The 13,038-nt window shown below is 35.9% G+C and overlaps 1 protein-coding gene and 1 long non-coding RNA gene across 2 annotated transcripts in view; one reads left to right on the top strand and one right to left on the bottom strand.

Moving 5' to 3' along the window:
- Positions 1–5,283, top strand: part of LOC111635508 — a 10,876-nt gene extending 5,593 nt beyond the window's left edge. Inside the window, exons 2-3 of the long non-coding RNA XR_002758392.1 lie at positions 684–727; positions 4,104–5,283. This is a non-coding gene — a long non-coding RNA (uncharacterized LOC111635508). The remainder of the gene's footprint in view (positions 1–683; positions 728–4,103) is intronic.
- Positions 5,284–11,509: 6,226 nt separating this feature from the next.
- Positions 11,510–13,028, bottom strand: LOC111635512. Its single transcript, XM_023380487.1, has one exon. It carries the CDS (start codon positions 12,404–12,406, stop codon positions 11,888–11,890), a length of 519 nt encoding a protein of 172 aa, XP_023236255.1. The 5' UTR covers positions 12,407–13,028; the 3' UTR covers positions 11,510–11,887.
- Between the last annotated feature and the right edge of the window lie 10 nt (positions 13,029–13,038).

Genomic DNA, 13,038 nt, shown 5'->3' with positions numbered 1-13,038 from the left:
ATTATTTATATTAAGGATGTCTCCAAAGGTCAACGAAGTTTTCGCAGAAAAATAATATCAGAAATCGCGGCTGCGGTTTGATGTGCTGTTCCGCGTCGAAACCAAGCTTTAGCAACGGGCGTAGTCGAACGGTAACACTCGGTAAGCAATCCTACAATTTTTTGTTTATAACGTAGTTTATACGGATTATTTTCAAAAAAATATACGTATTTTGGAAATGTTGAGTCGAATTAGTCTAGAATCGATTAATTTTATGAAAGAAAACCTTTCAAGTAGTCCGTAAACTATGATTCCTACAAAATTGATTCATAAAGAACGGAACGTATCTACCGTCTTATAGGGGGATCTACTGTATAAATAAATAAATCTTTATTAGTATTATCCATTCTAAGGTCCAAACCAGTATTTCTGCCAGTGCTGTCAAATACTGTGTAAATATATAAAGTCATACAGCACTGGTGTTTCATAAGATTAATTTTTGAAGTTTTTGAAAAATTCTTAGAAAAATTTCATAATTTATGTTATTGATATAAGAGAGAGAATTATTTTAAATTATTTTTATTATAAGTAAATGAAATGGATTTACATAAAATATATAAAATTTTTACTAATTTGGTCAATTAAACTATTAATATTTTAAATTTGTGTAATGGACATTTATTTATTGTTAAATGTCATTGCAGATCACTCAGTTATGCAGCTGAAGGAAAACTTAAAATTAAAAATGGTAAGTTATAGATTTATATTTTCAAGCATAAAAATATATAAAGAAATAAAATTTGGAATTGCCAACTTATGTTATGATCTTAGAAATTTTTTAAAAATAATTCTTGTGCCATAATATCATATAAAGCATAGTAGTTTACATGTTAACCATCATGAAGTACAAAGTTTGGCCTCAATGATTGATTACATCATATGCTCCACGGACTGTCAGTAGCATTTCTGTAAATATAAGTTTAATTAAAAAATAATGCAAAACCAACCTGCAAGGGAGGCATAGTATATGCTACTAATGGCTTATTAATGTATTCGTTTGTCTAAGCATTGAGGCATACATATTGTACCTCAAACAAAACTTTCAAAATTAGTGTAAATATTCTTAAAAAAATCAATTCAAAGAGTAAATTTGGTTTCTTGAAATGACGAGAACATAAATTTATAGAAAAAAAGAATGGTCCAGGAGACATGAAAATTTTTTTATGTAGGTGGTTAATATGTTAATTTTATACGTGGGTGCTTAATAAACTTTTCTAATCTTGCAACTCATTTTGTTAAGTCATTAATTGTATGTTGTATCATAGATTTAAATTGCACTTTGAATATGGATATGTATGTATGTTTGTTAGTTTTTAATGGATCAGAATTTAGGAGAGAATATTTAACTGTGAATATCCACAATTGCATTTAATTAAATCATAAAACATAATATGATAATTATCATTCGTAAATTCAATTTGAATAAAAATACCAATAACTGACACAAAATTACAAAATTAGCATTTTTTATTTCACATATACTCATTGATTAAGAAATGGATCTTAGCTAAACTTTGTATATGTGTATTTGAAAGGAATGGTGGGAAATCAGCATTTTTATACTATTAGCATTTAACATTAATGGTTATAGAGTTTAACATTTATTCTCCTGTTTTAAAGATATTTTACAGAAATTTTACACAGTATACATCTCGGAGTAGGAGTTGAAATTATAACATAAATTATAAATTATAATTGAAGCTGTTGAACAAAAATAAACAACTACAAACCTTTATGGTGCGATATTGAATAAAATCAAGATAAAAAGTTCCCACAAACATTTTCGAACCTAATTACGGTTCTTCATCAGGTGAAAAAATCATTCGATGGAATGCAAAGTTTGAAAGAGATTTGTTCATCGAAATCCAAGAATTCTGCATCTGTCGTCATCAATGGGCATGCGTATTCTGATGCAAGAGCTTTTATTTATATAGCATGTTCTCTCCGTCATATATAAGCGACTGCCACGCTAGGGATAGAGACACTTCATCTTTACAGTTAATACACTTGTTGTCATGGGCCATTTTATATATATAAATCGCTTCGATCCATCTTAGATGCTTCGTATGAGGTGTGGTGTAGATGTTGAACAACTAGGGCATATTTTAAATAGAGATACAGTAAAAGCTGTGTAAACTAGATCAGTGTTCCGCAACCGGTGTGCTGTCACAAGGTGTAAGGTGTGACGTGAACTTTTACATATTCTATTAATTTCAAGCTTTATTTATATATTTTTATCACAATTGCTGTGCTTCTTATGCTTGTCTTTCAAGTGTTATCTCATAAGTGCCGCAGCACTTATGAAATAAGATGATGATCGTTTATTCTTTATTATAAGCCACGCATTTTTATGTATTTTAAGAAATTAAATGTAAAATAAATTAGCTCACGGGTTTGATGTCTGTTTAATAATAATAATAGGTTAGTGGCATTACGTAATTCTATTAATAGTATCATATCATATGCTTTTGAAGGGAATAACATTTTATTGTGCCATGTTGAGACGTGTCGAGTCATGGGTGTGCCGCGAATAGAAAAAGCTTGTGGAACACTGAACTAGATTCACACAGTACCAAATTTTTTCTGTTGTAACAGGTTTCCACTTTGAACAGATTTTAATATTTTATTATTAACTACTATTATTAAATGCTTTTATTTAACTTCATTTATATCATGTTCTGAAATCTTGCAACTCAATTTCATCCATTTCCAATAGAAGGATGAAACTTTGAAAACTAAGTCCGATCATAGTGCACTGTAAAGATTTCCCCATCTTTACAATCCTTCCCACCCAAAAGCCTGATCAACAGAACCATATGTAGAATTTGATCAGTAATATCAATTGGACATGGATATTTTAACTCTGTTCTCAATCTTTTAAAATAATCTCATCAATACACACTGTAAAATATACGACTTACTTCACAACGTTAGTGAAGGTATTTTGAAATAAGCACTGTTTTGGTTTCGAGTCCGAAGTAAGTCGAATCTTTTAAAAATTATCAAAAATAAAATTTAATCAGTAATATTATTTATTAATGATATTTTCATTGGTTGTAGAGAGACACTTTGGTTAAGGAAAGCAGAAGGGATTGATTTACCTGAAATTTTACACAAATAAAAACACAAGTTTTAATACTATACTGATAATTTGTTAATGATTTTGTTTCGTCTGACCAATGTTTTTTTTGGTTGTTTTTGCTTTGTTTGCATTTTTCTTACTGTCTTTCCCAAATTTGAAAGGGCATTTACCTTTCCTGCTTCTTTGACTCATACATATATGGACATTTTAGATGTATTTGTATATGCATTGTAGTGATGTATATGATAAATATTACATAGTTATGTTCATTTTTATTATAAAATTATTTTTATTACATATGTAAGAAACATTTTATTACTAGGTTTAATTCAAATTAATCCAAAAGGATTTCAATTAAAGATGGGTGTATTCAAATGCAAAAATTGGGAACTATTTGATTTCAAAAGCTTTTAAACATGTTTTTAAGAAGTTGTGTTAGGAATTTGAATACTAAGAGTTCTTGGATGCAATCTTTTGAGATAATATAACAGTGAACAAACCAATTTCAGAACCAAGAACTGGTGTCTCACTTTGCTGCTGAAAATTCTTATTGTGTTACAGTAACAATGAAATCAAATGATTGCCAGATTTAATAAATATTAATTTAATTATAATTATTAAATTTAATAAGAGATATGTGGCTTGGTCAAGCCATGTTTCTTTAATTTCCTTCCCTTTTCCCTTTCTTTTAAAATTATTACTTCTAGCCATTGTCTATCTGGCCTTGTCCTTATTGGTTGGCCTTAGTGGCTCTTTCAAACAGAAAGGGTCGGGAAAACTAAAGGGTGAAGGGGTATATAAAGGAGGAGGATGATGAAAGAAGGGACTTTTGAGTAGAGTTTTTGAAGAGAGAGGACGGAATCCAGTTTAATTATCGAGATAAAGTGGAGAGAGAGAGTTATGAATTGTGAAGATTGGAGAATACCTCCCTAGGTGTAAAGGAAGAAAATTAGTTATAAAGGTTTCTGTATTTTTTGCCCAGGTCATGGAATAACTGAAATGAGTGATTCAGAGAAGTAAGACACACGCAACGAGAAGAATAACTTGGAATTACCACCATTTCATCAAAGAAAGAAAATCCCAGGTGTTATTTCTGCCAACCGTTTCTTTCTCTAAAGTCTGCTGTATTAATTTAATTAATGAATTATTTTAGTTTTCATCTAACCCCATCTTGTTCCAAGGCCCAATTAATTGTAATATTAGTTAAGTTAGAGATAAGTTTAGATTAAGTTTTTTGTTTGCATGGGACATTCCAGTCAATTTGCATTTTTTGTCCCAATTTCTTTATATATTTCAATAATTGTTCAGTGGAGTTGGAATAATTTTTATGATTGAAGTATTAAAATCTTCTTTTTCTTGTGTTATTCTTTGGAGTTTTTTCCTTTGGTAACAGATGGTCCTAATGCCCATTTCTATTACCAAATTACTCAATATTTAATCATTAATAGTAGTGGTAAAGATGCCCAATGTAGAGCTGAAATTGTTTGATTTTATTATAGTACAGTAATTCAGAGACCAAGTTATTCTATGAACTGACTTCTTGAGGAGTTTCAATACTGTAATTAACTGTTAACTTTAATCTCTAATTACTTAATCAAGTTGTTTTTGAATATTCAGTAATACTTACTAACTACTCGATAGTCCATACAATGCAAATTGTCAGGACTATGTAACCTTATTTTCATTGCTTTCAATGAAGTACCTTCGTTGCTTATTCTCAAAAAGTTATTTCTTGGAAACTGAGTCTATTCATGATTAATTTCAACGATTCTAATACTAACAAAGACAGTCTGTTTGTATGTCCCTTGTCACATGATTTGTATTTCTCTCTAAAGATTTGAACTTTTTCTGAATATACAGTTAGTCATGCATTGCAATGTCTGTTATACCTGGAGGTGACTTTATTTATTTTTTATAAGTAATTTTCTACTTTCTTCAGGTTAAATTATGTTTTTTATGCCCAAAATCTTCTGTTTTCATGTTAGACAAGTTTCTGGCTTATAGTAAATGTCAATATAGAAAAATTCTCTAAAAGTTTTTTTCATTTAGGCAGACTTCCATTTTATTCAGGTTTCTTATAGCTAGGTTTTACTGAATTATCTAATATTTATATACAACTAGCTTACCCGTCGCGCATTGCTGCGATCTCAGAAAAAAGGAAATTCAAGCAAACTCGTTATGATAAAATTCAATTTACATTTTATTATTTTTATTGAAACTTATTATTATTATTCGTTTTCATCGGGAAAACATTTCAAAGTGTCGTTTCAATTCTATTTATTTATTGGAGTGCTCGTGGATACACGATATTTTTTGTTTTTTCGTCTGGTGCGTACACGAATAATTCGGAAGGTTTTCCGACGCGTGAGCTGGCCACATACAGTTGTCCATGCGAGAAGCACGGATTCTCCAAATTTAGCCCACACACTTGCAGCGATTGTCAGAAGTGCGATATTCCCCATTTTTATATATATTTTTTAATCCTTTATAATTTTAATTATTTAATTGCTCCTTCCTCTCTTCCTTGGCATGTTGTGAAATTTCTGATAGTTGGATAATAAACCGTTTTATTGTAATTTGTCTTTTTAAATTATTTTGAGTCGATATTAAAATTTGGAAAAAGGGGATTCCTAGATCGGTAAAATAGGCGAATTTCCTCCTACGACTTCGGTTGTTGTTCGGGATACAGTTAAGGTTTTAACAAAGTTCGAGCGAATACATAATTAGCAAAAAAAGTTAAAATAAAGTGATTAAACAAAAATTATTACAAATATCGTAAATAACAGTTCACAAATGCATATATAGAGATATTTTTTGAAATAGGGGGAAATGGTCTTCACAATTTGAAATCGATCGAACACACTGTCTCGATACACTCGTATAAACGCGCGCCATCTATCGTGTATTAAATGTACTATGCCAGAAACCTTCGCGGGAGTGTATTAAAAAACTTTCCTAAGTTTTATGGCAATCGTACTATGCCACAAACCTGCGCGAGAGTATATTAAACAACTTCCCAAAGTTTCATGGCAATCGGATAAACGGTGTGGTAATGCATGAAGGACATAAGACAGACACACACACAGACACACACACAGACATTCATTTTTATATATATAGATGATATATAAGAAAAATTTAATTAAGGGTATTGAATTATTTGGCATGATGAAAAACAAACTATTTCCTTATAATCTAATGTAATTATTCTTTCTTTTTTGTATTTGTTTTGGAGCTCATGAAGAAGTATTTTCTTCACTGTTTGACTAGGTCTTTTGCACAATGTACTGTACTTGTAAAATGTTGTCAATGAATTTAAGCAAATTGAATTCTTGTATTAACATTAAGCAGCATACACATGACAAAATTGTCAGTTAAGCAAACCAAACACTTTAGATTAGATCTTTTGCAGACACATGTGAAAGTTTATTTATAATTAATAAGAATATTTGAACATTCTAATTAGTGTTTTATTGAAAAGCTATTATGTGGATAGTATGATGAGTAGATAGATATTTAGAAAGGTAGATAAAGACAGAGACTTATTAAGACATATAATGTAAAGGAAGATAAGTGAAGTTGTGCCAAAGAGACTTTTGGAAGGGTTATTAATTAAAAATAACACTATAAGGAGTTGTAGAAAGGAAGGGGAAAAGAAGTCAACAGAACAGAGAATAGTTTGTGAATGTAAAGAGGACTTGAAATGGATGGAGAAAGGCTTCATATCATGTATAACTTTCTATTATAGGATGCAACTTTATTAGCATTACAATAAATGTTTACTATTGCATTCACATAGAAATTTTTTCATAATTATCAGTTGGTATTATCTATGGTTTTATTTTTATTGAAATCTGTAATCATTTTTTTAACTTAAAAGGTAAAGACAGAGAGAGAAACAGAAAACATGGCTAGAATAAACATATCTATTCTATAACTCTTAAAAAGGTAGTTATATTCATATGTGGCAGCATGTAGTGCCTCCTCTTGATACTAGAGGGCATACCCCAGAAGCAGTAATTATTTCGTAGAGCTACTTTCTATAAATTAGGAGAAACAAGAACTGTGAACTACTTTTTGACTCATTCCTCATTGTGGTCTGAACACTGACCTTTACCTACAAATCGCCTATGTTACATTTTCATATCGTAAGTAAATTTTCGTAGAATAAAAGAAAATATAACTGTATTTAAGTTGTCTAGGTGTTCCTTGACAATTTTAATGAGCCCACAGTGGTGATTCGAACACTAACATGCTCATGGAACTGGATTGAGAACCATGTGCATCGAGATACGAGAATACAAGATTGACAAAGATGTCATAACAATATTTCAAATAATCAGTTCGGTCCATTTTATATCCGAGGGAGAGAGCAAATTAGTCGCGTTGACCATAACCATAAAGTAATTATTAATTATAATAATCACACATATCCCTGCCTGCACCAACTGAAGGTGGTGCAAATAATCAGGTAAACCATATCGCTTTACAACTTCTGCAGTTTTGGAAGCAAAACATTCAATTATGGTAAATCACCAAACGATCGCCTAAATATCGGGCTATAATAAGGCTAATTAAATGATTGGTATAAATTAATTTGGCACTAGAGGTAGACGTTAAGTACCATCTGTTAAGTAAATTAATAATTAGAATTAAATAAATAAATTATTAAATAAATTTAGAACCTTCTGGAAAAAAGAACTGGCCCGGGACGGGGCTTGAACCTGCAACCTCCGCTTGCCATGCGGTGCACTTGCCAGTTACGCCACCCGGACCCCGAGCGAGTCCTCTCTTCCAGAAGTATATTACATTAGATATAACCTTACTTGGTTAAATATGGCACTGACTGGGGACTACTCGGGCTTTGAGATGTTGTCATTTATATATATATATATATATACATACCGGTATATATATACCTTGCCGGGTAATGCGATAGCTGGCTGAGTGCCGTTGTGGAGATGGTCTTAGGCCGTGGGCGATGGAGTCGTCCCCAATCAGTGCCGTAGGCTGACTGGGGACGGCTGACTGCAGGCTGATAGTTGATCTTAAAAGACAGAGACTAATTGACTCGGTGACCAAGTTGTCTTTGTCAGGGAATCCTAACATTTGTCTACAGCCAGAGTCAAGTTAATAAAGAGTGACTTGCATTTTTATGTCCTGCTAAATGACTATCCAGACATTTTGAACTCAGCAATGAGCTTTCGCACTGGAAAGCATACTACTGTACATTATATACAGACAACTGGACTACCTGTACATAGCAAAGTATGCTGCTTATACTCTGAGCTTTTAAAATGTGCTAAAAAAGAGTTTGAATTTATGATGGAGTGGGGAATCTGTTGCCTATCAAAAAATTCCTTGGGCTCCCTCCTCTTTACATTGTATTAAAAAGCACAGGAGGTATCCATCTAGTGGGGGATTGTAGGAGATTGAATGCACAAACAATACTTGATTTGTACTCTATTCCACACTTGCAGGACTTTTCTTTTGTCCTGCATGGAAAAAGTTTAATATCCAAATTAAATATCTTCCAAACATACCATGCTCTCCTGGTCACTGAGGAAGACGTACCTAAAACAGCCATTATTACTTCATTTGGCCTTTTTGAGTTCCCATTCCTCAATTTTGGACTTTGCAACATCACACAATCATTTCAGCAGTTTATTAATGAGCTATTAGAGCTTCCCTTCTGTTTCACCTACCTTGATGACATTTCATTCTCTTGGAAGATGAAAACCAACATGAAAAGCATCTCCAAATCATTTTTGAATGCTTGAATACCTATGGAATTAAGCTTGGAGGTAATGGATGGCCGCCATCGGTTAGACGAAACCTGGCCGTCTTTCTCCATCCATTTACATCTCCACAAAGACTGTAAACGTGAATTAGTTAAGTCCACGACCACGTTTTAAACTAAAACAACATTTATTTAACAACAATCCTCGAGTACACTTGAAAGAGAGCTACACGTGCTCATGGCAGCGATCACCTGACAAGAAGAAGAAGCAACAATACCCAGAATTCTCTCTCTGTTCCCGTTTTTCTATTTGGGATTCCCGGGAAACTTGTAGAGGAGTGGCGCCATCTCACCAGTCCGTGATTTGTCGCCGCAGTACCCCCCTCCTAGCGACCGCGATCGATGAATCTCACTGGGGGTTTGATTTTGCGGCCATGTCGTGAGGTCTTCGTCTTGTATGCGGGTTCTGGTTGTTGAGTATGCCCAGCCATCTTGTTGCTGGGTTGGTCTATCACCGGCTGTGCAGGGCTGATTGAGTCTTTCTCCTTGAGCATAAAGGCAGGTTTCAGTCTGTCGATGGAGACGACCACTTCTTTGTTATTTTTTTTAATTTTGAAGAATTTGTCTCCCTTTTCCACTACGGGGAATGGTCCGTCGTAGGGAGGGCGTAGTGGGGCGCGTACAGCATTGTAACGTAGAAAAACATGGCTACAGTCTCTTAAATGCATGGGAACAAAAAGTTTGGGCTCCCCATGCGATGCTGCCGGCGTTGGTGTTAAGTTTTTGCAGAAAGACTTTAGTGTCTTTATGAAATCTGCAGTGTTTATGTTTGCTGGGGTAGGATCGAAGAATTCACCTGGTAAACGTATTGTCTGTCCGTAGACTAACTCACTGGACGTTGCTTGTAGGTCAGGCTTGAACGTTGTCCTTAACCCAAGTAGTACGGTAGGGAGTATCTCTGTCCACCGTTCTGTTAAGTAGGTTTTCAGGGCACATTTTAATGTCCGATGCCAACCTTCGATCATACCATTAGCCTGGGGGTGAAAGGAGCATGTATGTATGTGCTTGGAACCCATTAGAATAGCCAAAGACCGAAACAAACGTGATTCAAATTGGCGTCCCTGGTCGGTAGTAATGACCCCTGGAACGCCGAACCGAGCTATCCACGTTCGGTATAAGGCTTTAGCCACAGTGTCGGCCTCTATATCCTGCAGTGGTTCTGCTTCAACCCAACGAGTATACCTGTCGATCATAGTGAGACAATAGCAATGATTTCCGGAAGGAGGGAGCGGACCAATAAGGTCGATGTGGATGTGATAGAAACGTTTGTTTTCCACGGGGATGCTTGTAATCGGACTTTTAGTATGTCTAGTAATTTTGACGCGTTGGCAAGGAATGCACGTAGTTGTCCACTTGCGACAGTCAGCCTCCATGCCCGGCCATACAAACCGATCGGTTATTAGCTTCACCGTGGCTTTACTGCCTGGGTGCGAAAGGTCATGCATGGCATGGAAAACTGATTGCCTCTGCGTCTCGGGAATAAAAGGGCGAATCTTACCGGTGGACACATCACAGTACAGTTCTACTTGATTTTCTGGTAATATTAGTTTTTTAAGCTGTAGACTGGTCGAACTATTTCCCAAAAGTGATTGGAGGTTTGGGTCGGTCTTTTGTGCATCAGCAATTAATTTGTAATTTATGGGAGAGGGGCAAACGATAGATTTGACTCTGGAAAGTGTATCGGCCGGAATATTATCAGTTCCTTTTATGTATCGAATGTCAGTGGTGAACTGGCCTATATAGTCTAATTGACGTAATTGTCTGGGGGGGGCATTTTTCACTTTTCTGGAGAAAAGCGAATGTCAATGGCTTGTGATCTGTATATAACGTGAACGGTCTAGCTTCCACCATAAAACGAAAATGCTTAATTGCTGAGTAAGCGGCTAACAGCTCGCGATCGTATGCCGAATATTTCTTCTCCGTATCTGTAAGTTTGCGCGAAAAAAAACCTACTGGCTCTGTGCCGGCTTTAGTGACCTGATGCAGCGCGGCGCCCAGAGCGAACTCTGATGCGTCAACCTGCAACGCTAAATGTGCATCCGGGGCTGGATGAACTAGTAGAGCTGCGTTTGCCAATCGAGTTTTGGATTCCTCGAATGCCTTTTTTGCTTCGTCTGTCCATGAAATTTCCGCCTTGTTGGATTGTTTTGCGCCTTTCAAATAGTCACAAAGCAGGGCTTGAGCCTGCGCAGCGTGTGGAATATTACAGCGGTAGTAGTTCAACATGCCTAAAAACCTACGGAGCTGCTTTACTGTTTTGGGTCGCTCGATCTTTATGACAGCTTCTACTTTCCGGGAGAGAGGTTTAATTCCACTGGCGTTGACTAAATAACCTAGGAAAGGTAATTCATTTGTACTGAGTATGCATTTATCTGGGTTTATTCGGATACCATATTCTGATAAACGTTCGAGTACTTTTTCCAGATGCACGTAATGTTCCTCCTTTGTCTTACTTGCCAACAGGATGTCGTTTATGTAGACAAAAACAAAATCTAATCCATGTAAGACTTCGTGCATAAACCTCTGGAAAGTTTGTGCCGCATTGGACAATCCAAACGGCATGTATAAAAATTCAGAAAGGCCGAAGGGTGTTGTAATTGCAGTCTTGGGTACGTCTTCGGGGTGGACCGGGATCTGATGATATGCTCGCGTTAGGTCTATTTTGGAAAATATAGTCTTCCCGTATAAATTCTGAGCAAAATCTTGTAGATGTGGCAGTGGGTACCTGTCCGGCACCGTTATTCTATTAAGGGCCATTCTATTAAGGTCTTTTGCCTGGGGTCGATCTCGAAATCGTCGGCGAACGCCGACGATTTCGAGATCGATTCCGGGGGTGTCTATAATCGCGTGATTGTCTGTCACTGGGCCTTGCTAGGCGATTAACTTGCTCTGTTAATTCAGCGACCTGCGTTTGGAGCTTCATTATGGCCGCGTGTGTATTATTTTCGTTCCTTGCTAAATTAGTTTCAGGCTATTTGCAAAGGTGTGAGCTCGAGAATTTTATCAGCCATTTGGGCTAATTTGTCTAAATCCCCATCGGAAACAGAAAGAATTGCCTGAGTTTCTTTGGGTAAACGCTGAATCCATAGCGTTCTTAAAAATTCCTCCCCGACTTTATTACTAGCTAGTTGTCGCATTTTGCGTAAAAGATGAGATGGTTTATCATCTCCTAACACGGCATTAGACAGCAAATCTTTCACTCGTTTTTGTTCGGAATCGGAAAATTCTGCTATGAGTCGATCTTTTAGTGTTTGATATAAATTTTCCCTAGGAGGGTTTCTAACGATATCGCTCACGTACGCTAACACTTCCGAGTTGAGAGCTGAAACCACTGCGTAATACTTAGTAGTATCTTGCGATATATAGGCGAGTTTAAACTGGGCCTCGATATTAATAAACCATAAATCGGCTTCTTTATCCCAAAATTGGGGATGTTTAAGAGCTACCCGACTGATTTCTGGCTTAAGATCGCTTTCGTTTGGCATTTTAAGACAACCAGGGGATACCTACTCAGCAGAACAGCAAAAAATATGGAACAGAAACTCCACTTACCTGTGTTAGATGACTTATTCTGGTAAGAGGTTGCCGACGCACAAATGTGGGGACAATTTCGCCGGTTAGGAGTGGCAAGCGGTTCACCTATCCAAGGAGCGTCGTCTATCGTAGTCGCGGAATTTATTCCGTACTATCCACTGAGGAAATACGATGTAGTACTAGTAAAGGTCTTGTTCTTTCTTTGGTGTTCGAATTCACGTCGAATCACGTTCGGGTCACCACTGGAGGTAATGGATGGCCGCCATCGGTTAGACGAAACCTGGCCGTCTTTCTCCATCCATTTACATCTCTACAAAGACTGTCTTTATCAGAAGGCTGTAAACGGGAATTAGTTAAGTCCACGACCACGTTTTAAACTAAAACAACATTTATTTACAACAATCCTCGAGTACACTTGAAAGAGAGCTACATGTGCTCATGGCAGCGATCACCCGACAAGAAGAAGCAACAATACCCAGAATTCTCTCTGGGAAAAACCCAGTCTCCGTTTTTCTATCCGGGATTCCCGGGAAACTCGTAGAGGAGTGGCGCCATCTCACCAGTCCGTGATTTGTCGCCGCAG

Source organism: Centruroides sculpturatus, unplaced genomic scaffold (assembly GCF_000671375.1).
Source record: "Centruroides sculpturatus isolate CEXI.00-Female unplaced genomic scaffold, Cexi_2.0 scaffold978, whole genome shotgun sequence".
Lineage (NCBI taxonomy): Eukaryota > Metazoa > Arthropoda > Arachnida > Scorpiones > Buthidae > Centruroides > Centruroides sculpturatus.
The sequence above is the reverse complement of the archived record's forward strand: the minus strand, read 5'-3'. Positions and strand labels throughout refer to the sequence as shown.